The 27,102-nt window shown below is 37.9% G+C and overlaps 1 protein-coding gene across 13 annotated transcripts in view; it reads right to left on the bottom strand.

The window, feature by feature from the left end:
• Positions 1–5,354: 5,354 nt before the first annotated feature.
• Positions 5,355–27,102, bottom strand: part of ABHD18 (abhydrolase domain containing 18) — a 35,735-nt gene continuing 13,987 nt past the window's right edge. For 7 of the 13 annotated variants that reach the window (XM_037058554.1, XM_037058553.1, XM_037058550.1 and 4 more), the window contains 9 exons: positions 25,002–25,080; positions 24,818–24,902; positions 22,975–23,002; positions 19,332–19,470; positions 15,667–15,756; positions 14,708–14,809; positions 9,748–10,126; positions 8,735–8,897; positions 5,355–6,379 (listed from right to left, as the gene is read on the bottom strand). In XM_037058554.1, the coding sequence (XP_036914449.1) occupies positions 6,328–6,379; positions 8,735–8,897; positions 9,748–10,126; positions 14,708–14,809; positions 15,667–15,756; positions 19,332–19,470; positions 22,975–23,002; positions 24,818–24,902; positions 25,002–25,080 (1,117 nt within the window). In that variant the 3' untranslated portion in view covers positions 5,355–6,327. Of the gene's footprint in view, positions 6,380–8,730; positions 8,898–9,747; positions 10,127–14,707; positions 14,810–15,666; positions 15,757–19,331; positions 19,476–22,974; positions 23,003–24,388; positions 24,775–24,817; positions 24,903–25,001; positions 25,081–27,102 lie in introns of those variants that run through there. The other 6 variants (XM_037058557.1, XM_037058562.1, XM_037058560.1 and 3 more) reach the window with 6 other exon arrangements.

A 27,102-nucleotide genomic window follows, 5' to 3' on the forward strand; every position in this document is an offset into this window, starting at 1 on the left:
ATAGGCCCTCTTACATTTTAGTTTGGCTCTGCAAAGCCCCAAACACCTAGCTAAAGAAATAAGATTCTTTATATACAAAGAGTTGATCATGCCACATTCCAGCTCCCTGGCATGTTTTATGTTTAATAACTACTGTTTAGCCCTGGTTGGTGTAGCTCAGCGGATTGAGCACCAACCTGCAAACCAAAAGTTCCCTGGTTTGAGTCCCAGTCAGGGCACATGCCTGGGTTTTCGGGCCAGATCCGCAGTGGGGAGCCCATAAGAGGCAACTGATCAATGTTTCTCTCCCTCTCTTTCTACTTCCCTTCCCCTCTTTCTAAAAATAAATAAATAAAATCTTTAAAAATTAAAAAATATCTGGCCTCTGGCCTAAATGGGCAAATGTAACAGTCTCTGTGAATGATGACTCCAGTAACAGTGCCACCTTTGTGGAAGTGGTTTGTGCCTGGACAGGAAGGATTTATCTGTGTCTGTGGTGACTATTCTCCTTGGGCCTATGAATACCTAAATGGTTGGCATATAACTAGACGATGCCTCCTAGGACATCTAACTGTGCCCCTAACTTTCCACAAAGGAACCAGGCTACTTCATTCCTCAGTTCTTCTGGATTCATATCCTTGAGTTAGAGAGACCTATCAGAAGCCATTCATGATTCAGCATTCGCTTCCTTTGGCAGGGCCCTACCTCCCTAGTTAGGAATAAATGTAAATGAAATTATGATATGGAACCTCTCCTTTACTATTGAAGATATTGATCCTTATACTCCGTGGCCAAAGTTATTCCTGATAATAGACTAGACCTTGATTATCATTTAGCTGAGCCAAGGCAGTGTCTGAGCTGTGGCCAGTCCATCTGCTGCACTTGGACAGACACTTCGGGAGAGGTGAAACTCCAGGTTAACTGAGCAAGCCACTTGGCTTAAAAAGGTGACCCCTTCACTGCGGTGTTTGATTTGGTTTTGACTGGTTTGGGTCTTGAGGATTGTGGCTCTGAAGAACGTTGTAAACATTGGGAATTATGCTGCTTACAGTTATCATAATAATCTCCCTGATGCAGTGTATCCTTCCAAAAGTTTTAAATGCATGTTCACAGCCACTGACCACCAGGCAAATGATCTTAAGACTGGAACGTTAAAAAAGAACAAAGAGAATGGCTTACTAAGGATTGTGAACCTAAAGTTGTGACCTTTAGGTTTTTTTCCCTTCTTTTTTCATTTTTTAATCTTTTTTCATTTTTTTTCCTTTTTCTTTTTCTTTGTAATGGAAAACTTGGATATAGAGCACAGGTATAGTGTTACCTTTTCAAAGAAGAGAGATGGTTCTCTAGGCCCTCACAAGTTATGAAACATCAATTATCAGTATACAAACTCAATATTCAAGTAATTGTTCCAGTGAGCTTTTAAAAGATAAGTCTTGTTTTTCCTGTTTAGAATGTGCTAATGTATCATAGGATGGTTGAACCCGCTCCTTCTCTCCCTCCCCCTGGTGTTTCAGGAAAGTAATGTCCCACAAGTACATCAAGACCTTTGTTTTTACTACCAGTGCAATTTAGGTTCAGGCTGGCAAAAACCCAATTTGCAAATAGCTGTACTTTATGCTGGAGAGATTTCAAAGAATGCATTATATATAATCTGTTTCAAAGTCCTACCTACAGTCCAGGTAAAAAATTGAACCAGAGTGTTTAACTTCCTATAAAATGACTTTAAAAAGAGACAAGTTTTTCAACAAGATATACCAAAACATCATTACCTCCAAGTCAGAGCCTTGGGCCCTGTTTATCATAATAAACATGAGCTAAATGCTTAAATACTAAATACCTTTTTAAAAGATTTTATTTTTTGACAGAGGGGAAGGGAGAAAGAGAGGGAGAGAAACGTCAATGTGTGGTTGCCTCTTCTGTATCCCCAACTGGGCACCTGGCCTGCAACCCAGGCATGTGTCCTGACTGGGAATCAAACTGGCGACCCTTTGGTTTGCAGGCTGGCACACAATCCACTGAGCCACACCAGCCAGGGCATACTAAATACTTTAAAGTATCTCTAACCTTCAAGGCAGGTCCATGCTAATGTGTGTTTGAAAGGCCTTGCATGTACCTTCCCTTCAATAGACTGACAATCTTAGATAAAGTGAGAGTAAAAGCACCTTCAGGAAATTTTGCTTTGTTCAATTATCTGTATTATACAAACGGGGGCAAGGCAGAAAGCACTGTGCTTGCTGAGTTAACAGTTTCAAAACAAATCTAGGTTACCTTTCTGCCAGACTGCTTTTCCTAGGTAAAGTTCTCTTTACTTGTAGGTAGGTTTTTTTCCCCCAATTTTTTTATTTAATTATTTTTCAAGTAGTTTTCTATTACTCCCATCCCTTCCCACCCCCATGTAGGTAGGTTTTAATGGATCAGTTTAACAGAAGTAGGAACTCTCGCAAATGTTTGTCTTGCCTAAGAACTATCCACCAATGATGGGTAGGATTTTCCTGCCACACTATTAAGAAAAAAGTCTTAATAGACTTTTTTCTTTTATCATGTGGATGAAAAAAGAGGGTGGGTTTGTGGAAGTAACCTCACAAGGCGATCTGATCATAAATTCCTTACTGGGCAGGTCATAGGGGGTAGTCACATCCCCAGGCCTCTGACTTTTTTAGTGACAGGTTTTAAACCAGCCCTGTCTGTTGTTCTTGTGCTTCCGGGTTAACACACCTTTGAAACACCAGCAATTACCCCTGGAAGGGGTATTAACCCTGAGGAGAGCACATAATCTTGTTAACTATCCGGTAATCCAGTTCCTGCCTTGCTTTTTCACCCCAGGCAATTTTCCTACTTCCCTCAATTTCCAATGCATAAAAGAAGTTGCAAACTGTCATTCCAGGAGCATTTGAGACCTTACTCCCACACGTGTTGTCAGTTTCACTCAAATAAACACATAACGTATTCCCTACAACTCTGGATATTTCTTGCATTGATGACTTCTATACCCTATTGCTTGAAATTCCCTGTTCTTTGAATACTAGAAGAAAGTTATGCTTCTTTGAACTTATTATTTTGGGGGGGGCATTTAAAAATGATTAAATATTACGATTGTTAAGTTACTGCTGTTGATACTACCCATCTACTGACCACACTCAGTAGACTGCCAGTAAAGTGCTAGGATACAGCTTTTTTCTTTGTGGAATTACCCAGGTCCTATATATAGGAAAATTGTTTTCACCTCAGTGAGTCAGAGATTCAATTTTTTACCTTTTTTTTTTTTTTAAATGAACCCAGCCTGGTGAATCCGCACAGCTCTTCTGGTCCTGAGAAAAGTCTTTTGGTTCCTTTGGTACACTTTTTAATTAAAACTGTTTCCAAATTCTTCACATACAGTCTTTTGTTTCCTAGGACTCTGCCTGTATGACTGTTCCTAGAACTAGGTTATCTACTCCTGCAAAACGGACAGACATACCTCTTTTCCCTTTGTCTCAGCTGCCGTAAGTTCTCCTTTTACATCCAAGCTAGTTTCTGCAGCAGCCTCTACCCAAGACCACCATTCCCAGTCCAACTGTATCCTAGACTGAAGTTCTTATTTCTAGATCTCAACTGTGTGCAGTCCATTTGGTAATATAAATAATCATATCCAATGGTGAGTTATGCAGCATTCAGGTGACGATGCTGCAAGAATGTTGGTTCCCTGGGATCACAGCTACTCTGAGGGAAACTTGAGCTCCTCTTGTAGAACATGATTCTGGTGGAGCCCCCCTGCCTCACCTGTGCCTGCCTTTGTTTGGGTCAAAGGAGGAGCACACACTTCAGGTTTGGATAAATTAACCAAATGTGACACTTTTTCTATATTTAAAGTAATACCTCTTGAACATAATTTTTAAAATAACCTTTATTGTGAAGTATAAAATATTTCTAAATGATTTTTAAAATTTCAGTTACAGTATTAACAATTCCAAATTCTTTAAAAGAGAAAACACCACATTAAAAATTACATTCATAAGAAAAAATCTAAAATGTGTGTTTTAAATTATTTAATAGTAATTACAACATTAGCTATTCATGAATTACCTAATGTAACTTTTTCTAACCACAAATCGAAATCAGGGAGCTCAACCTCAGATGTCCTTCAGGCTGAGCAGGAAACACAAAGGAGCGACACGTTCTAACACGAGGGAGTCCAGCGGACTGTGGCAAACTGGAGTGCAGCCCAATCTGAACACATCTCAAATTCTGAAATATTACGCACACTGGTTAAAACAGCTGTGGGCTAAGCTGGCCTGCATTGACTGCCAGTTTGCAACTCTGGCCTAAAGGTATTTCTAGCAGTTTATGTACTCAAGTATCAAAATGTCAAGACAGTACTGCTTTGTATGTGCAAGTGTATACCTATCTGTACACATACATGTATGTGTACATGTGTACATGCATGTGTACCCATATACACGTGTACATGTGGAGCTTAAGTCATTCTTTTGGGGAAATAGATAAAAACTTTAAGAAAAGTTATTTTGGACTTTGAATTAATCAGCTTAGGGATGTATATGGAGATATATATAATATATATACATTTATTAGAATTTTTATAAGTTTATTTCAGCCAAATTGATGATATGCTGGGAAGCAAGATCCCAGGTGCTCCCTCAGTGATATATTCTTAAAATATCTGGAGATATAAAATATATTAGGAGATAAAATTTTAAAAATACCTTCTTTCACATTTCTTTGGGAAAAATTAGTTATGCCCAAGAGTTAATTAAAATGAAATAAAATTTCATTCTTTTAGCAATACAAAGTCACAGAACATAATACATTATTGCTTAGTAAGAAATACTTACATGAGAATAAAGTGTTGGTTTTACTAAAGCCATTAGTCAGCACTGGATCATCACATTAACTCACAATATACAAAAGATTCAGTTGACAACAACCTTTACTGTAAAGGTCATGTTATTGAAGAACTTTAGATTTTTATACTTTCAGTTAAAAGTAAAGGTTCTACTCTGAACACATAAAACTGCTGTAGCTCAAATGGCTGTAAACATTTTGGTTTGTTATGCTAAAGCAGTTTCACAATGTTTACAACTCTGTATGCCATTGATGACTTTACATTAATAATTTTTAAATAGTTTTAAAAATTGAAACGATGGAGGCATTAGAGTGACAAATAACATCTCCTTTAGAAAGCTTACAAAGGCACATTATAATTCAAATACCCTTACTAAAGTAGCAATACATATTTAACTTAAATGTAATCTATAGATAACACAGGTTTCAAATAAATAAAACTCAAATACATAACGTTTATTCTATGCCTCAAACTCAATACATTTATTCTATGCCTTGACACAATACCCCAAAATATTTTCTACTTTTTAAGACTATTTTAGCTCTCTGCTTAAGAAGCTTACCATTAAAAGAAAGCACCAAATCTAGCCATATAATCTTCCAATTTTAAAGAAGTTAGATATTTTCTGTAAAATAAAGTTTATTTGGGACAGATTGACAATTTCATTTTGACCATTAATTTTTGAAATTAAAAAGTCAATGTTGTTACGTACTTACTTGGCCTAAAGTGAAGTCAGATGTTTTGCAAACCCAGAGTAGATACACATGTATGAAATGTTAAGATGTAGTATCTATTCATTAATGCAACAGGTATTTCCACTTTTCATGAAATGAAAGTTGTTCAGCAAAGGCAATACATTTAGCATTTTTTTTTCTAACTTAGTATTTGGCAGTTTTAAAGTCTTATACATCATGTCTGCATCCCCAGCTGCATTTTAATTATTGGAAATACTTAAATACAAAGCATTCAGTATTTTTTAGAATTCAAAGTTAACAGTGATTTCACGTATCCTAAGTATTTCCACAGCAGAAAATTAAAGGTGAAAATAAGATTATAAATTCACTATGGGTACATAAAAGAAACATTTCTCAAAGCAAATCAGCAGTAAAAATATGTAAGGGTATACAATAAAAACTAATGTATTACAAACTTTTATTTAGCAGTTATGTAAAAACCAATACACTTTCTATGAATAAATTTATTTTAAATTAGTAAATTATTCATAGTTAAAAGTTTTCATAAGTAGGAACAACAGACTATATACTGAGTACATGGGATCCCTACAAACAATAACAAAATACTTCATCATTTTATCCAAATATTGGTTTCAAGTCATTCCAGTGCATTTAAAGATTATAGGCGACTGACCTGTCCAACACCGAATGCCAGACCACAGTGACAGCGGTCAGGTATACAGCGCTGCCCGCTCGTTCTCCGTATCATCAAAGGGTGAAAAACTCCTTTTGTAAGAAACGTGATGGCCACACTGGTTCCAGACAGCGCTCCAGTTAGTTAGCATATTTATGGAGAAAGCGTTCAAATGCGTCATAGATGGCCTGTCTAAAAATAAAAATGAACAACTACAAGTAATTAGCAAAAAAGGGGAACGTAAGTTTTATTTTAAAAATAAAAAATGTTCCTAGCAACTGAACTTAAAATTAAAAGCCTTCGTTTCCTATATTAATTGTACTAGGTATTTTAATATTTAATTAGAAAGGAATAGTCAAATTCACGTGGGCTAGGTTTAAAAAGTACGATCTGTAAAACTTATTTTTTTCATGTTGTGAGAGTCTACATTTTCACTGTAGACTGTTCAGAAAGTCCAAAACTACAGAAAGGGAAAAAGTCATAACCTCATCACCCTAAGGTATGTACTATAGTGTTATCATATATTGCCTACAGGCTTGTTTTTTGTTTTAAATGCATACACCTGTGCTTTCACCTGCTTTAAATAATAACAGATCATATTCATTCTGTATCCTACTTGTTTGACAAGGCATTTCCCCACATCCGATACTAAGATTATTTTAAAAAGTGGCAGCCTACTAAGAGATTGACTGTCAATATGTTGGGAAGACAGTTTTCCACCCCACTTGTATGTTTGTCTCAGAAACTTGTCCCTTGTGAAATGTAACACACAATGAGAAGGGAAACAAAGTAAAGCCGAACACCTGGCTGTTGGTGTAGACACACAGTTTTGCTTTTGGGCAGGTATCAGAGCACTAACTGACTGCAGGTGGGAGAGAGTGAAGGCCCTGAGATGTCTGAACACTGCACGGTCCCCCCCCCCCCCCCCCCCCCCCCCCGCATTAGTCCTGGATACTGGCTCTGCTTGAATGAATTTCTTTCACTTCTTCACTTCTAAGGTGGCACCCTGGCCTTGTGTACGTGGTATAAGAGAGGGTTAAGAAAGGTATACATATGCCTTTTTAATCATTTGAATAGTCTCTTATTCACCTGTATTATCAACTAGTTCTAAATAACACAAAATATAAGAGCTCATACAGGAGTGTGTTGTGTTACACCTGGTGAGTGAAAAGAATGAATTTTTTAAAATTCTATTCCAGTGTCATCTACACTTTGTTAGATTTTGAAGTGACTGGCGGGGTTTAGGGAGGCCAAATAGCTAATGACTCTACCTGTGCGGGTTATTTCCTCTTTTTTGCCCCTAAATTTCTGTGTAAAGGGATTAATATGTTTATGTTTATGAAGCAATTGCTCTAGTACTTGGAACACAGTAATAGCTAACATTTATCTCTTTCTCAAATGAAGCCTTTAAATGAGCACTTCTGAGTTTTTACAGTTATGGTTCTATCTATTCTTCCTAATTCCTCTGAGCCAGACTCCCACTGAAATGCATAAAAGAGAAAAGAAACTTGATACTGATTTACTAAAGCAAGCGTGTGGGTTCTCTGATCCACAAATACAATAGAACTTTAGACTTGAGCAACCCTAGCAACCCTTAGTATTCACAATTTCTGTTTGTTTTAGTTTTGCTGTGCCAGAAAGTCACACTGGGTAGGTAGACAGTCTACTCACTTACCAGCTAACAGGGACTCAATTCTGAATAAATATTCTTTAAAAGATCATACAAGAAAATGAAAGGTTTATTATATACTTCAGGACATTAGAGACCTAAAGGATTAGCCTGTACCTCAAAAAAGGTGACATCAATAAGTTGAACTAATTGAGTAACAACATACAAAGACTTATTTCTTAGACTACAAAGAATTAAAAATGTCAAACATATAATGCACACTCAACTGTTCTATTGTATAGCTATCCAGCTGGAAATTTTGGAATGCTTATTATATATACACAGGGCACTGACCTAAGTACTTTATGTGAAGTAATTTATTTAACCATTAATGATAAACACATTCCAGTGATACCTTTTAATATCCAATTTGAATAAAAGTAGAAATAACAGGATACCAAAAAACAAGTTATAGCATAAAAGTTTTTATAAGTTCTAGCAAATACTGGAGTCACAAAAGTTATTAACATTAAAAGCAATATTTCTCTTCTCATTTTAAAGTTCAACATTTACTTGCTGCTGAAAATCATTGCTACAGTATTCCAAACATGCTCAGGCCATTCCAACAGAAAAACACCAGTGTAGTGTGAAAAACTCCAGGTGAACCACAGCAAGCTTTACAAACCCTGGTGCTCCTCTTCATTCCTACAATGCCTGGCCACTGACATGTGAGGAGGGCAAAACCATGTAACAAGGCATGACAGTTGCATGTACCTCCCTAGTCTCTGGAAGAGGACGCATGAGAACACAGGAAAGCAGGGAGGAAATAAGAGAATGAAAACATGTAATAAAAACACCCACATTTTTGTATTTGTTAGTCTAAAAAATATTTAAAAAATGAACAATAAGTAGACACCTGTTTAGACCAATCACCTTACCTGAAGAGTCCTTGTTTAAAAAGATAAGCACTAATATGACCCCCTTCCAGATACCGGATTTCACAACCAGGCCAAATTTCTTGTAGACTTCGAACTCCTGTTCGTGGAATATAGGCATCTTCTTTGGCTTGAACCACTATAATGAGGCTTGGGTCAACTGGAACTAGGTACAAGATTTTTAAAAATGCAACATATATACTTTTAAAAAATCTCAAGTACTATTAATTGTATTAGAAAATTAAATGCATCACACAATGCGTCTGAAACATTTGTCAAACCAGAACTGTTGTGAATTAAGTTGAAAATCAACTATAGTATACCATAATATATAATAATTGTCTCTAATACAGTGAGATAAATATTCTAAGGAAGATACAAAATCCAATGTTTTTAATGAATTAATAAGATGGTCCGGTGTGGCTCAGTGGTTGGATGTTGCCCCATGAATCAGAAGGGCGCCAGTCTGACCCTCACTGGGGCACACGCCCAGGCTGCAGGCCAGGCCCCGGCTGAGGGCCTGTCGCAGGCAGCTGATCGATGTTCTCTGGCATATCAGTGTTTTCTTTGCTTTCCTTTTCCCCACTTCCCCCCTCTCTAAAAATAAATAAAATATTTTAAAAAATGGCCTTAGCCCTGGCTAGTGCGATTCAATGGATTTGAGTGCCAGCCTGCAAACCAAAGGTCACTGGTTTGATTCCCAGTCAGGGCACAGGCCTGGGATCCAGGCCAGGTCCCCAGTGGGGGGGGTGTGAGAGGCAACCATATACTGAGGTTTCTTTCCCTCTCAAAAAATAAATAACATCTTTAAAAAATAATAAAAATTTAAAAATGGTCTTAGATTTTCATTGATAAATATGATACATTTAAATAACCGTTTTTTCTGGGAAAACACATTCTGGAGCCGACAATAAATATACTCTGGAAAATATAAAATTAAGTTATAAAACATCCTTAAAATATTTCACAAGTTTATACATCATCCAGTATTCTCAATTTTATGTAAAAATTCATACCTGAAAAATTTGCTACATGAGTACACTCATCCATGACCCCTTTCATAAAGAGTAAAGATTCTTTCTGAAGAGTCTTTCTTCTTTGTTCTTTACTGAGTAGGTGGTATGACTGAGGACTACAACTTGTAAAACAGCTTTTGTTGGTTGAAAGTGTTTGATTGAAGCGCTCCACCTTAGAGGTGTCTTGCAACAAGAGTCCATCTGATGTGGCACTAAAAGATGTTTGACTGGATTTATGGCACTCAGCAGGTTTTGAGGACACAACTTTGTCTGTCACGTCTAAATTTAAAGTTCTAGAAATGAGGTTGAGATTAGTGAGCTTGTCTGTAGTGTTAGGGAAATGTTTCACAAACTCTTGTCCCATTTTGAAAGAATCGGTCTGAATATATGAAAAAAAGAGAAAACATTATTTAATATACAATTTTATTTAACAATCTTGTTAAAGAGAAATCAAAATATTCATTAAGGAATAAATGGAAAAACAGAATGTATATATACAATGGATTATTAGTGAAATTCTGACACATGCTAAAATATGGATAAACTTTGAAGACATTAAGCTAAACGGATAAACCCGGCACAAAAGGACAAATACTGTATGATTCCACTTTTATGAGGAGCCCAGGGCAGTCAGATTCTCAGAGACAGGAAGTAAGTGGTGGTTGCCAGGGCAGGGAGGTGGAGGGAACGAATGGAGAGTTATTGTTTAACAGGTTGAGAATTTCAAGTTAGGACAATGAAAAGTTCTGCAACTGGAGGGTGGTGCTGGAGAGGCGATGGTCGCACAATAGTGTGAATACATGTAACTAATAACACTGAACAACACACTTAAAAACGGTTAAAATGGGACATTTTATGTTGTATAAACTTTATCACAACTTAGAGAAAAGAGATGTCAAAATTTAACTCAGGACTAAGATCTGTATTTTATTGCTAAATATTTCCTCCTGGATAGTAATGTAAAGGGTATAATTTAGTCTGTCTCATGTTTTTATGGTCAAAATTTGGAAATCCCTGACCTGCTGGAACTCCCAATAGTCTTATGAGTATATCCTGGCAGTTACAACAACCACTCCAGACTCCTTTTTCAGGTGGAGCTAGGGAGAATTAAAAATGATCAGGGAATAAATATTGTCTATTATACGCTCAAAAGTATGAACTAAATTTAAGGACAAATAATACAACATAATTTATATAAAAACAAATTTTGTTACATACTAAAAGCAAAGTCAAGACAAAATTGATAGTGTGGGAAAATATATTTGCAATATATGACAAACCGCTAATTGTTCTGAATAATGCTAGAGTGAAAAGAAAGCCCAAAATCACAACAGAAAAAAATGAGCAAAGGATATACATATAAGGTTACAGAAAATAAAATAGAAATGGCTCTTAAACTCATATTCAATTTCACTAAAAATTAATATAACAAAAACTATACCAATATTCACTATCAGTAAGAAATCCCCCTGTAAGTTTAATAACACACTGGGTTTGTGAATCTGGGAAAAGACACTTGTTGGCAGCATAAACTGATACAACTAGGCTTAGATAAAATCCACATTGCAGATGCATATGCCCTTCAACTCAGTGACAACATTTCTAGGAATTTACATTTGTGAAACAACGTATGTACAAAGTTACTCATTGCAGTGTCGGTTTTTTTAAAGATTTTATTTATTTTATTTTTAGACAGAGGGGAAGGGAGGGAGAAAGAGAGGAAGAGAAACATCTGTGCAAGAGATGTCAATCAGTTGCCTCTCACATACCAGCTGGGGACTTGGCCTGCCACCCAGGGATGTGCCCTGACTGGGAATCAAACCAGTGACCTCTTAGTTTGCAGGCTGGTGCTCAATCTACTGAGCTACACCAGCCAGGGCCAGTGTTGGTTTTTAACAGTGCAAGATGGGGAATAACATAAAATGCCCACTAACAGGGTACCATGGTTAATAAATCATGGTACATCCATTCCTGTAACAGACCATTACGCAGCAGTAAGGATGAAAAAGGAAACATTTGTGCACAGTCCATAAATCATGGGAGAGGAAAAAAAATTCATATTTCTATTGGTTTGAAAAAATTCCTTCAAGTATTAAACAATAATATGGTGGGTTATTTGTTGAAGGAGACAGGACCTAGGCAAACTGGGAACAAGGATAATATCTATTTTGTTATATATCTTTTTATATTTTTTGATACTTAGACTACATGGACATACAATCGATCTTAAAAACTAAAGAGTAAAAAATTGGTTGAAGGAAAGAAAAAAAACCTCAACAACCTGGTTAACAGAACAAGTCACTAAAGCCATCTAGACCACAGAAATATAAAAGAGGAGATGAAGAAGTTTAGTTATATTGGGAAATGTAAGATCAAAGCATCCTAGAATTACTCAGAGTGGCACACCAACAAATTTAACTCCTTTTGATAAGGAAAATGCAATTTTTAAAACAAAGAGGGAAGCCATCTTGACATTTCCTGAATATTCACTACTCTGAACTAGTTCAACAAACAAAAACTCCTATGTACAACCACCAAGTCAGAGGCACAGAGAAAAAAGTATTGGTTGAGAATACACTGTAACCCTGGCTGCAGTGGCCCTGTGGACTGCGCATCAGCATGCCAAACGAACGGTTGCTAGTTTGATTCCTGGCCAGGGCACATGCCTGGGTTTCGGGCTAGGTTCCCCATTTGGGGGGATGTGAGAGCCAACTCATCCATGTTTCTCATGCACATCAATGTCTCTCTTGCTTTCTCCCTGCCTCCCCGGAAGGAAGGAAGGAAGGAAGGAAGGACAGACACAAGGAGAAAGTAAGTCTCAAAAAAAATGGCGCGGGCCTGCGAACCAGACGATTGCGGTTCGATTCCCAGTCAGGGCACATGCCTGGGTTGCAGGCCGGTTCCTTGCAGGCTAACTACCAGCAGGGGACTCACAACAGGCAACCATACATTGATGTTTCTCTCCCTCTCTCCTTCCCCTCTAAAGATAAATAAATAAATAAAATCTTTAAAAAAAAAAAAAATGAAGGATACATTGCCATTTCACATGACCAAAATTTATGAACCTTCCTTATAAAAATGCATGTTACAAGTTTTCTCATAAGCTCTCAAATATAGGTATCTTTCTGATTATATGTATGGATCCTAAGGAACCTAAGTAGCAGGTACAGCTGTTTTGTAACAGAATTCTGTAGGCAAGTAATTACCCTTTGAGGTTATGCAAGGTACATCTACTTTATAATAGTGATGTAATTATAAATAAAATTCCTCATTGATAAAAGGATTCTTTTTATTTCTGAGATTTTCTGAGATTCTCAGTAACTTTCAAAGTAATAATGCAACATTTTATTTTATTTTTATTTTTATTTTTTAAAATATTTTATTTATTTATATTTTTAGAGGGGAAGGGAAGGAGAGAAGAAACATCAGTGTATGGTTGCTTCTCATGCATCCCCTGCAGGGAACTGGCCCCTGCTGGAAATTGGCCTGCAACCCAAGCATGTGCCCTGACTGGGAATCGAACCGCGATCGTCTGGTTCGCAGGCCCGCACTCAATCCACTGAGCTACACCAGCCAGGGCTAACATTTTAAAATTCATGAAAAGAACTGGCTACCTTAGGAGAGTAACAGGGAACCAATTCCTGAAAAATGGGCCAATTAAGGGACAGAATCAAGCATTTACCCTGCCTTTCCTATATGAATGGAACTAAAAGGTAACCACATAGTAGATGAGAGAAGTACCTTTTTATAAAAGTACTCAAACAAACCATTGACAATGAGGGTACCAGTGTTTTGCAACCCTCAACAAATTAACTGACATATACATTAAAGCATCAATGGAGGCTTACTCCATGAAAGAGACAACCAGATAAGATACTATCTGCTTCCCAGACTCTTTCCAAGGAAGTAAAAACTGAATTTAATCAAGCCTCTAGACCTGGTTGCCAATTTGCAGGTGATATAGAGCATGGAGGGAGATGCTAAACTGTACTGTGAGAACAATCAGAAAAATTCTGTCTGTGAGAAACTCTACAGATAAAGAGCCCAAATTTTTCAACAGAAAAATTTTAAGGGAAAGACAGGGGTGGAAAGGAACTTACAGACTGAAAGACAAATAGTATATGATCTCACTTATAAAATGAACCTAATGAACAAAATAAACTAACAAGCCAAACAGAGCCAGAGACATGGAAACTACAACAGACTGACAGCTGCCAGAGGGGAGGGGAGGAGGGGGAGTGGTGGAAAGAAGGGGAAGGGTTCAAAGAACATGTATGACTGACACGTATGACTGAACATGGCCAACGGGGTAGAGACAGACTGTGGGAGTGGGGGGCGGGGCGGGCTGGGTGGAGGAGGGCAAAGGGGGAAAAACTGGGACAACTGTATTAGAGTACACCATAATAATAATAATAATAATAATAATAGACACTTAAAAGAAACATCAAATAAAAGAAATGTAATGATTATCCCTTCCCCCTTGTTTGCATCCAATTCTCTTATCTCCATCAACGACACTGTCACCACAAAAATAAAATAATAACATAGAATAACTATAGTGTCCAGAGATGTACATTTGGACAATTAGCTATTTTAAAGAAAGAAGGAAGTAAATACTATGAAAATCAGGATAATGATAACTGATGGTGGGGGAGGAAGGCCTTCAGATCAGGACATGGCAGTGGTTTTTGAGTTGGGTGGTCAAGTTCTTCTCCTGACCTATTACAAATGTGTTTGCTATTTAATAAAGGTAGTAAGCCATACAATTGCTTTGCATGATTTCCTGTATCTGTTACTTATTTTATTTTATTTTTATATCTGTATTTTATTTTAAAATAACAAATATTTAAAAGTAAAAAATAGTACTGCTTTTTAAAAAACTTGCAATTCTTTTTAAACATTGGAATCATTAAACAATCAATGTTTCCCCTGACATCATGCAGAAATTAAAATTACTTACTCCACAATATTCAAGCATGTGAATAATTTCTTCCTCATAAACCGTCTGTGTATAATACTGCTTTTCCAGTTCCCTCCAGTTAATCGATTTGCTCAGCACACCCTGAAATAACAAACTAAATTAAGATTGAACCATACCGTTCACCATTTTTGTCAAAAAAATTATTATTACTGTGCAGAAGTTAACACAGCAGGCTTGAAGTTTTCTGTCCTGAGAAAGGCCTTGACAAGAGTCTGGGAACATGACTGGTAAACCGTTCTTTCCCCTCATGTGAAACTCTCTACATGATAAAGTGGGTCTCTGAGCTTAAAATGCGTGTGCAAACAATGCAGTTTTTGCTGAGCACCTGCTTTCCTTCTGGAGTTTGTGAACATGCTAGGCAGAGGGTGCCTACGTGACTGACCCCTGATAAAAACCCTGGACTTCTGGGCTCAATCGAGCTGCACTAGTGGACACCACTTTGCATATACTGTCCACAACTCACAGCTGTGGGGATCAAACCCGTCCTGCAGGACCCCACTGAACGCCCGCTCCTGGACTTTGCCCTCAGGTGCCTTGCCTTTGCCGACTTTGTATAGTACCTGTTTGCAGCAATGAGTCTTAGTCACAATTACAATCACATGCTGAGTCCTGTGATTCCTTCCAGTGAATCACCCAACCCGGGAGTAGTTTTGGGAGCCCCCCAAACAATTCAGTGTCAGCATATGTAGCTACCTAAATATTGACTGTGCCCTGACCAGGTAGCTCAGTTGGTTAGAGCGTTTCCTCAACATGCCAAGGTTTCGGGTTTGATCTCCAGTCAGGGCACGTACAAGAATGAAGAAATCAATAGATGAAGAAAGGGGACAACAAATCCACATTTCCCTCTCTCTCTCTGTGTATGTACACACACACACACACACACACACACGTAATCAGTCAACTAAAATTTTTAAAAAATATCAATTGTAATTAAATACCGTAGTGAAGACACCAGATGCTGTGGACCAAGACAGACACGGAATCAATGGCATGGGCTTAGGCCAACTGGATACCGCCAAGGAAGCCATCTGTCATATGTTAACACAGTCAGTTAGAGAGCTTCTGTTTAAACTTTCTATATATTATAATAATATTTAATATTAACAAGCATATTAACAAGCACTTTGCATAGTAAGTACTTGGTGAGATAAGACATGAACACCAAGTCTTTAAGCACTATGAGAATGTCTAGAAACCTTTTCAAACTTCCAAAGTCGTAAATCCAACAGCATGTAACTCCCCCCTTTCAAAGTAATAAAATGTATCAGAAAGTTCTAAGTAACCTCCAGACCTTTCATGGAGAGCTACTTTCTACTGGGTAAACATAGAGCAAACGTGTGGCGAAGCAGATGCTGCGTGTCAGGCTAAGACACTCGTTACCTAAGTGACTCAGGTACAGCAAAATCCCCACTACAGAATCTCAGGCCCTTGGAGTTGACTGAAGGGTGCCAAGAAGTTGGTAAGCTACAAAGCAGAATATATAAGCGATACAAAATAATGTAATATGTACGTTTAGAGAGGGGAAGAGTTATTTTTGGCTAAAAGAATCCCAGGCGGCTTCATGAAATGGCTGTCTTTTGGGGAAAATGAAAGATGGGGCCTTGTTTTCCATATAAAATACGCAGCATGATCAAAGGCAAGACGGTGAAAAAGCTCAGAGTGTGTCTGGTAGGGGTACAGAGTTGGGCAAAGTAGGTTTATGTTTGTTCATATGGAAAATAATATAATAACAAATAATACAAGAATGAACTGTGTTTAACATACTCATGAGTAAACTTTCTTTTGCACAACCCTGTACTTCAGCTTGGCTGGTCAATAATGCCCATGCGACCAGTGGAGTCCAGGAGATAGGCTGCACTAGAAAAATCAATCAGAATCAGATTAGAAGTCCCTTTTTTCTATAGATAAGTGGGGAATTAATAAAGAAGCCTGAGGAAAGGACTGGCTTTGTCAAAGAATTGATTCAAGAAAGCAAAAGTGATAGTAGTTTAGAGGGCTGACTAAAGAGGATGAGATTTGGGTGGGAAAACTAGTTCAGAGGCAGTAGTCCAGGTGAAATTAGAAGGTCCCCACCTCATAACAATGGAAACACTACTAGGTAGGAAAACAAATCCTTTCCCACCCTTCACGTTCACTGTCTGGTAGTTGTTCTGAATTTGAGTAAGTTCTTGAAGCTAATTTTACCAGATTCACTCTTTGGCAACTGCTTTGAATTTGAGTTTTTGAACTTAATTTTATCATTCAACTGCCTTATAGCAAACAATACATAGAAGGTCTATCCAGAGAGAGTCCAACCATTGTTAATATAACAAGAACAGTTTGTGCGGCATCAATGTAACCTGGCAGCCAAGGAGAGTGGACTGGAATGCACATGCGTGGACAATGATGACTTCACTGTACTAGTCAACAGAGGCAGTAGATAGCACTGAGTGAGCATGTGTACTACGTGGCTGCTGCACTCAAAATGACTGAGTACATCACATTTTGCATCAAGCTTAGACATTCCTCCATAGAAACTCTTCGGAGGATTCAGAGGCCACAGCTATGTGACTGGCAGCCATGTGACTGGCAGCCATGACAATGTTTGTTGGGAACCACCCTGCCTGGTTTCAGGAGCTGTAATCCCCCCATGGCTAAGGCTGAGTGAGCACCTTCGGACCATAAGCCACTAAGGAGACAAAGCTTACCTCCCCGGCAGGGGTGCCGCCTCTGCTCCTTTTACTTCACCCTGCCTGGCCCCCAGTGCACGATCAGTTAGCCAATGATGGGTGAGATTCCTGAAGGGAGGGAGGACCCAAGACAGGCATGATCACGGGGGCCCCCAGGGAAGGACTTGGGGGCTACAGAAAAGGGGTGATGGATCCTTACCCCTTGGCTTTGACACAGCCTCAGTCCTCATTCCATCTGCAAGAAGTCTCCTAATCTCTTGGCTGCCTTACTACCCCTCCCTGACTTCAGCCTGAAACAATGTCTTAAACCTGAAACAATGCCAGTGGTGGGTGTAGCCCTGTGCTGGAAAGGGCGGGTTCCCTAGGGCGATCAGGCCTAAGGAAGAATAAGTAAAATCCTGTGAAACCTGCTTTGTTTAGGATGCTCTCAATTAAATGATAAGGGTCCAAGCAGGAAGTGAGTTTGTACCCCAAAGTTTTATGGACTTTTAGCTACCTGAACCTGGCTCAAAATAGGCCCTTAGAGTTCTTTGTATGTTATCTATTGTTTGATTCTTAATGCCTGATAATGATTAATGAGCTTTACATATACACCCTGTATTCCTATGCAAATCGAATCCAACAAAAGCTTTTCAAGGCAAAGATCAGGCTTGCTCTCCCCTTGAGAGAGAAGTCTCATGGTCCCTTTTCCTCCACAGGACTTGGTAGTCCCTGTGAATTTATTTCATCTCATCTATAATGCCATAGACACTGTGGGCCGGTGTCCGTGTCAAATGCACCCACTTATGTATCACGTCTCGTGCAGTTTTTTTGCAAAACATCAAATCACTCAGGTGACTCAGCCTCCCTACAGCCCAGATTTGGCACCCTGGGACTTCTGGCTTTTCCCCAAATTAAAATCACTTTTGAAGGGGAAGAGATTTCAGACAGTCAATGAGATTCAGGAAAACATGACAGGGCAGCTGACAGCAATTGGGAGAACTGTGTGAGGTCCCAAGGTGCCTACTTTGAAGGGGACTGAGGCATTACTTTCCTATGTACAATGTTTCTTGTGTGTCATATATTCTTTAATAAATGTTTTGATTTTTCATATTATGTGGCTGAGTACCTTGTGGACAGACCACGTATTTTTAATGCATTGAGTGACTAACATGTCCAGATAATGAAACAGAGCATATTCCTGGTCCTCAATGAATTGATTGCTTCATGGAGCAAACAGACCGCTGAATAAATACAGTGAAATAAGTACTCATGGGAGATGAAGTATAGCGTGGAGTAAGGCTGGGAGTCAGGGACAGCTTCTCACAGGAAGTAAACTCTAAATTGGAACCAGAGAACAAGCTGTTACTCAACCAGGTGAAAAGGCATGGAGGGGCACTAGAAGGATGCCAGCACCTGGCACGGTTACAGCCAGTGCAACAGCAAGCCTTTGGCAGGTCTTCAGCAGGACAGAGCTGAGATCAGACTAAGGTGACTAGGGTGTGGAGAAAAACTGTTAAGAAAAAGATTAAGAGACAAGAATACAGAGAGGGAAACCAATTAGAAGGCCATTTTAATACACTCTAGAAGATAAAGGTAAAATAGGTTTGTGGTACTGGGAACAGAGATAAGAGGTGAATGAGAAGTATTTTCCAAATCAGCTATTTTTACCAACATAAGACATTTATACTTTAAACTAGAGTTAAGTTTTATAATCTACTTTTAATAAAGTATTAAATTCAATACCTGAGATGTAACTGTGGGGTAAGCACAATCAGTATCTATGTAAATCATAAAAAAAATCATTACTTTCTAATTGGAATGGAAGTTTAATCTATTTCTGCTTTCGCCCAAACTAAAATTAACTCTATACATACAGGAATTTTGAAAATAATTAGACTCCCTAGGTCTCAAACACAACCACAAATAAACACCAGTTGAAAGGAAAGGCTTACATGTCCTCCCATGGATATTCCGGTCATTCCCAGTGGTCCATAGCCCTCTCTCTCTAGCCAGTGCAGGAGAGCTGCAGATTCTAAAACAAGAGCTCCTCCCATCACAAATAGGTCAGACACGTTTTTTAAGCTGGACCTTCTAGCCTCACAAAACAAAAAAGAAAATTATTTATTTTATGCATTTACATTTTAATATCTGCAAATTTAAGACAGACAGCCAGAATTCATGTTTTTCTTTTAAAGGACCAATAGCTAATTAAAATACTGGACTGAGGTGATGTAATTAAAGTACTGTTGCCCTGGCTGGTGTGGCTCAGTGGACTGCGTGCCGGCCTGCAAACCCAAGGATTGCTGGTTCGATTCCCAGTCAGGGCACATGCCTCGGTTGCAGGCCAGGCACTCAGTTGGGGATGTGACAGAGACAACCACACATCAATGATTCTTTCCCTCTCTTTCTTCGTCCCTTCCCCTCTAAAAAAAAATAATAAAAAAGTACTGGTAATATATTTCTACATAACCATCACCAAAACTTATTTTTTAAAATTTAGTTATTGATTGAGAGAGAGAAAGAAACAGAGGAGTGAGCAAAACATCAAACCTGCAACCTTGGCATACTGGGACAAAGTGCTAACCAACTGAGCTACCTGGCCAGAGCTCACCTAAAACATATTTTTAAACATGGCATATATACTCTATAGCATGTAATCTTTATTGACTTTCATCTATTTAACTATTATGAAGTTCAGAAAAAAAGAATAGTTTATTCAATGGCGTTTAAAAACTTAAAATGTTGAATGGGAAAAGAATATTTTTCTTTTTTTTTAACTTGATTTATTTTTAGACAGCAGGGAAGGGAGGGTGAAAGAGAGGGAGAGAAACATCAGTCTGTGGTTGCCTGTTGCACGCCCCCTATGGGGACCTGGCCTGCAACCCAGGCATGTGCCCTGACTGGGAATCGAACCAGTGATGCTTTGGTTCACAGGCCAGCACTCAACCACTGAACCACACCAGCCAGGGTTGAAAATAGTATTTTGGAAATATATATGCTGAAAATAATATGCTGCCAATTTTTACTTAAATTTCCATAACTGACATAAATATAAGGAAAAACAAATTTATAGTTGCCCCCCCTTAGAAAAAACTTACTACAATAGGACTTAGAGTATAACATAAAAAAAAAAGCAATGTAAAAGAATTTAACCTAATATTAGTTTCATGTATTACCAAAATCTTATGTTGCTTGTTTCTGCAAAATACACAATTTATAATAAAATACTGGAAAAATAAATTTTTATAAAAATACGTTTTTGTTTTTTTTTTAAATTCTCACTAACACCAATGATCTGGTGGGACTTTTTTTTAAAAAATATTTTATTTATTTATCTTTAGAGGGGAGGGGAAGAGAAACATCAATGTATGGTTGCTTCTCCTGTATCCCCTGTTGGGAACTGGCCCCTGCTGGGAACTGGCCTGCAACCCAGGCATGTGCCCTGACTGGGAATCGAACCGCGATCATCTGGTTCGCAGGCCCGCACTCAATCCACTGAGCTATGCCAGCCAGGGCAAAATACGTTTTGATTAATTTTTAAAAAGACCAATTTAACTGATTTTTTAATTCTTAGAAACTGATTTTATATGAAAATACATTTCCTTATAAGTACCTAAATACATTTTTTAAGATTTTATTTATTTATTTATCTTTAGAGGGGAAGGAGAGAGGGAGAGAAACATCAATGTATGGTTGCCTTTTGTGCATCCCCTGCTGGTAGTTAGCCTGCAAGGAACTGGCCTGCAACCCAGGCATGTGCCCTGACTGGGAATCGAACCGTGAAGTACCTAAATACATTTTTTAGATTCCAGAACCAATTGCACATAGAGATAAAAAAATTATTGTTGTATTACTAAAATGGCCAGGTTAGAATCTATTTTTCAAAACAATTCATCTAGCTCTGGCTGGGTAGTGTGGAGTTAGAGCATCAATCTGATATGCCAAGGATGCAGGTTCTATGCCCGGTCAGGGCACATACAAGAAGCAACCAATGACTGGATAAGGAAGTGGAACAACAAATCAATGTTTTTCTCTCGCATTCTCAACCCCTAACCCCCGCAACCCCTGTCTCTTTCTTTCTCTCCAAGATTATTAGTAAAAAAAAAAAACAAAGAACCTTAATTCATGTAAGGTTTGACAACTAGTCTGGTTTAAAAGTAAGAATTCTTGAACTATTTAGGCCGGACTTAATTTTTCACCAGTTCTCACAAAGTTCATTCTAAATCTAACCATAGGACATAGGTTTGCCTCCACCACACCCCACTTTCATGACCGTTTTTATGACCACATGGACGTGTGACTTCTAAACCTACCTTTCCGCCACTTTCCTATTCCTGCCTGACTTCTCCACTTGCAGGCCCAACAGGCATCACAGGTATGTCCAAGTCAGACCTTCTGATGTGCTACCTACAATATCCAGTTTATCAACGTCTTATCATTTCAGCTTCTAAACTATACATCTCAAATCCATCAGAATTTTTTGGCATCTCTACTTCCACCACCTTAAAGTCACTTTTTTTCCTAGCATATTGTAATAACTTCCTATTTGATTTCTGTTGCTACTCTTGTCCCAATAAGCAAAAATAAGCCTTTAAAAACATAAATAAGATCATTCCAGTGCTTAAAATACTCCAAAGGTTCCCCACTGCACTTACAGTGAAACTCTAACACAGCTCCTCCCGTTCCGTCCTAGCTGACCTTTCTGATCTCATCTTGCACTGCTCACTACCCCCCCCNCCCCCCCCCCCCCCCCCCCCCGTGCTTACTCAGGGCCTTGCACCTCCGCTTCCTTCTCTGAGGCTGACCTTCCTCTAGGTCTCTGCCCTGATGGCTCTTTCTCATCACATCCTGTCCTCATATCTAACAGGGCTCAGCCCTGCCCCCAGGCTCTATTATTCTTTATCTTCCTCATGCCATTGATAAGTATCTAAAATTCTCCTATGTATTTTGATCTCCCAGACTACAATATAAGTTCTATTAAAGTAAGGACATTGTCTTTTTTTGCTGTCTTCCCAGTGTCTAGTGTGAAATATATCTGGAATGAACCAAAATTAAACAAAATAGAAATTATAAAAACACACACAAAAAACCAAACCCCAAACTGCCTTCAACATTCAATTTAAAAGACCAGGAAGAGAAAGCTTATCTCCAGATTACCTATGTTATGCACTGTAAGAATAAACAGAATAGTGTTTAATTTCACAAAGTAAATGTACTTTATTTTTACATTAATTTAGCTTTTCCTTTTTAGTGAATATATTGGGGTGACACTGGTGAACAACATTCTACCAGTCTAGGGGCACAATCCTACAAACATCACCTGCACACTGGGTTGTGTGTTCACCACCCCAAGTCAAGTCTCCTTCCATCACCGTTTATCCCCTCTGTACCTGTCTAAGCTTCTCTAAACCCTCCACATGGCAACCATTTAAAATACAAAGAGCTTAAAGTAAAAATTTAATGATAATTTCTACTACAGTTTTATGACAGAACTTCCCCATAATAACATTTGGAGATTAAACCGAGAAATGGTTAACCAAAGACTACTAAAAATTCAGTACAAAGACTGCAAAAATAAAGGTGACATATACTTACATTTGGTCCTTGGGTTTCCTGCAGCCATTTGAGAATATGGGTCAAAGAGAAAGTTTTAAAATAATTAAAAATACTCTGTGTATCAGAAAACATTAACTTAAAATAATGAAAGTTGCAGAGAAGCTAATACTGAAATAACTATTGTCTAGTTACCCCAAACATGCTGTTTAGAAGTTCTCAGTTTCCTCCAATCGAATCGGTAACTATTCTCGTTTTAGATTTACTGATAGTGCCACATACCACACATTCTACCCTCTGGAATGCACAACTCAATGTTTTTGGTCTATTCACAACTAGTATCTAGTTTAAGTTACAACTTCAGTTTGTTCATTTTTCTTATTTATATATTTATGATAGATAACCTAGAAGAGAGCATTTAAGATCTTGCTCCCAAGTATATGTCATCAGTTTGGCTCAAATAAACTCATAAAAATTAAAAAAAAACAACCCTAGAAAATACAGAAAGGCTTATTAGGAAAAAAAAACTACTTTATTTACAGACAATTATATTAACACCTCAGTATATTTCCTTCCAGTATTTTTCTTTGGCACAGTTTTTTTTAAAACAAATTTTCTATTTTTAGCTTTTTTGCATACATATGCATAAATACATTGATGTAAACTTTTAAATAACTGTTAAAATTTACTCAACACAATATTTACCAGGCAACCAGGCAATGTTCCAGGCAGTATTAACTACTCAGAAAAATCTAAGACATTATTCCCATTACCAACAAAAAAAAATGATGTACTAAAAGGTTAAGTAATAAGTTCAAGATTATACAGGTAGTAAGCAATAAACATGATACATCAAATTGCACAGTATTCCAATATTATGTTTTCTCAACATATTTCCCAATAGTTTTCTTAACCATGTTGCTACTATTAGACATTCAAGCTATTTCTAACATTTTACTATTATAAATAAAGCTATATAGATAGCTTTTCTCTTTTCTATCATTTTTCTCCTTTTTTAGTATTTTATCCTTAGAATTTCCCAGAATGAAAATCACTGTCAAGAGATATGAAAAAAATTTTAAAAGATTTTATTTATTTATCATTAGAGGGGAAGGGAAGGAGACAGGGAGAGAAATATCAATGTATATGGTTGCCACTTGTGCGTCCCCTGCTGGGAATTGGCCTGTAACCCAGGCATGTGCCCTGACTGGGAATCGAACCGAGACCCTTTGGTTCACAGGCCCGCACTCAAACCACTGAGCTGCACCAGCCAGGGTAGGATATAAAATTTTTTAAGGCTCTTGATGCAATAAGGTAAAAATGCTTTCCCAAAGGCCTGGGCTGATTTTCATAGTCATCAGTAATGAGAGTGCCCGTTTCACAAAAACCTCGTAATCACTGCTTTGTTTTTAAATCTTTGTTAATCGTTGCTTTAACTTTACATTTCTCTTATTACCAGCAATGTTGAGCATTTCTTTATTAGCTGTGCATCAGTTTCGTTTCTTCTTCTGGGCACACACTGACGTCATCTTGAAAATCAAGTTAAGAACTGTTCTAAACCTCCACTGATACTAAACTGCAAAGCATTTAAAACATGAGGGTTTTCTTAATAACAAACATTTGACTTACTAATATTAAAATGCAGCCTAAGTCTCACAGGAAACAGAAGTACAATTTACTTTTATTATATAATACAACAGAAGCATCATCCTTACTTTGGTTTTTAAAAGGCATGAAATAATTTTCACTTCATTCTTAAGTATTTTCTGAGCTGATGACTAAATTCAATTGGTCGAGAAAAGTTGGCTACTACCTGTCATTTCTTTTGATGACTGAATCTATAAATAAATAAGATGAAGGACTTCTACGTATCGCATAAGGATATAATAAGGGTTTTCCAACAACAAGGAAGCCATTCGGGCCTCTTTAATCATAGGACGAGCCATCAGGGTCCGTCGCCTCCAGTAATACTGAGGAGAGAAAAGAGGGCACACTCAGAGGCCCTGGCCGCCACGCCTGCTAAGGAGAGGACGCCGACAAGGTGGGCTGGACGTACGACCAGGGCTTACATGGTCCCCTGTTCCCGCGAGATGAATGCACACGGGTCTGTATTTGCTCTTCCACTCTTTAGGCACAATGAACTGGAACCTATTTAAAATGAAACACATCAGTGAATTATCTTTAAAAGGCTTGTAATACAAGCTTTCAATTCTTAAACATTTCATAATTAAATTATTTGGAAGAAAGGATCTCCAGATTTTTTATATTAAAATTATAATTGACTAATTAAACTAATGTTTGCCTAAAAGCGACAACAATATTATAAATTTGCTTTATGTACTCAGTGACAATATAAACACAGAACTTACTGTCATGATTTTTTACCTTATTCAATACCACAACTTTCTAAATGCATAGGGAAGTTTTCTTATGGGAGAGATATCAGTGTATGTGACTTATTCTTAGAAAACATAATTCTTAGGTGGCTGCATCTCAGACTACAAGAACTGCAATTCTGAGGTTACTTTGCTTGGGCAAGGGACAATGTCACTAGTAATCTACTGTCAATAAGCTGTTGACTAGAACATAGACAACTACATTTAGGATGGTTTCAATAATTATTTCTGTTTTGTGCTCATGGGAACAAACTTAATTTTCAATCTCATACTGAAAACTAACAATATTAACAACTCTCCTTCATTTTGCACTCAGCACGATGCCACTTCTTGATATTTTGAAGATTTGGGGGAAATGAAAACATTAAAAAATGTTTTCCACATAAAGTGGGGTATCTCTGCAGTTATTTGTACTTTCCTTTTGTCCTGTGGTAAAGGATTTAGAGACTTCATTGTTGGAGAATAGCCTTAAGTTAGTAGGAATTTTTCATTATAGTAATAACTGACCACACATCTAGTACAGGCTCACTGGTAAGGTTGCTCAAATTATATTGTCTTCTCACATGGCCTGTGCTCATTCGAATACATGATGGAACGGTACAGGCCATGTGAGCCCCTCGACCACAAATGGCTGGGTCAAGTATAGGCCAAATGAGGGTGATACGATTTGTTCTTTTGGTAATTTGGGGTTAAGACAGACACTAATTAGAGCTCTGTGGGGTTGTGGCAGCTATTTTCTTGTTAGTTGCATGAGAAACAGAGAAATAGCCTAACCACAGAAAAATGACATGGACATAGGGTCATAAAGCAGAGATAAGGTACCATGATGTACCCAGGAAGTATCTATAGGGAGGACCACCCCCAAAACCCCAGACTTGTCTTCTGGAGGGCAGGCCCCTTGCAGCCCAGTCTTCCCATTAAGTGAGTGTTCTAGGAACCCACCTGTATCAGTGGACCAGCCGGCATTGTGGTGAGAGGCTGCCTTTGGCTTCAGTAAATTTTTTTGAAGACTTTGAACACTACTGCCTATTTCATGATGGGTGATTTATGAGCACACCTGTCCACACCACACTAAGTTGTTCAACAGTTTTTGACCAAAATGGCATGATGCCCATGCCCTACCCTCCCTATTCACGCGATCTCACCCTGAGTGACTTTTTTTGTTTTCCCAGATAAAAAAAAAGTTCTCAAAGGAAATGTTTTGCCAGTGCTGAAGAGGTGAAACCAAAAATGGCAGAAGCACTAAAAGGTATCAAAATTAACAAGTTCAAAAACTGTTTTGAGCAGTGGAGAAAAACATCTTGATAGGTCTATTGCATCAAATGGGAGAGTACTCTGAAGGTGACTGAAGTTCAAACATATAAGAATAAATACATAATTTTTTAATAAATAAATTCAGGGTTTTTGTGGGGTTCCCTTTTGTATATAGATCTTGATGGCTTCCCATTTCCAGCTTTCAAAATATTTGTTGTTGTTTTTTTAAGACATAACTGACATTTAAGATATTATTAGTTTTAGGAGTATAACATAATGACTCAATATATGTGTATATTGTAATATGATCACAAGTCTAGTTAACATTTACCAACACACATAGTTATAAATTTTTTCTTGCCCTCTTTTTTCTTGAGAACTTTAAAGAATTACTTTCCTTTTTTAAAAAGATTTTACTTATTTATTTTTAGAGAAAGGGGAAGAGAGGGAGGAGAGGGTGAGAAACATCAATGTGTGGTTGCCTCTCACATGGCCCCCACTGGGGACCTGGCCCGTAACC

Source organism: Sturnira hondurensis, unplaced genomic scaffold (genome assembly GCF_014824575.4).
Source record: "Sturnira hondurensis isolate 20B ecotype Veracruz unplaced genomic scaffold, ASM1482457v3 Scaffold0010128, whole genome shotgun sequence".
In the NCBI taxonomy this organism is placed as follows: domain Eukaryota; kingdom Metazoa; phylum Chordata; class Mammalia; order Chiroptera; family Phyllostomidae; genus Sturnira; species Sturnira hondurensis.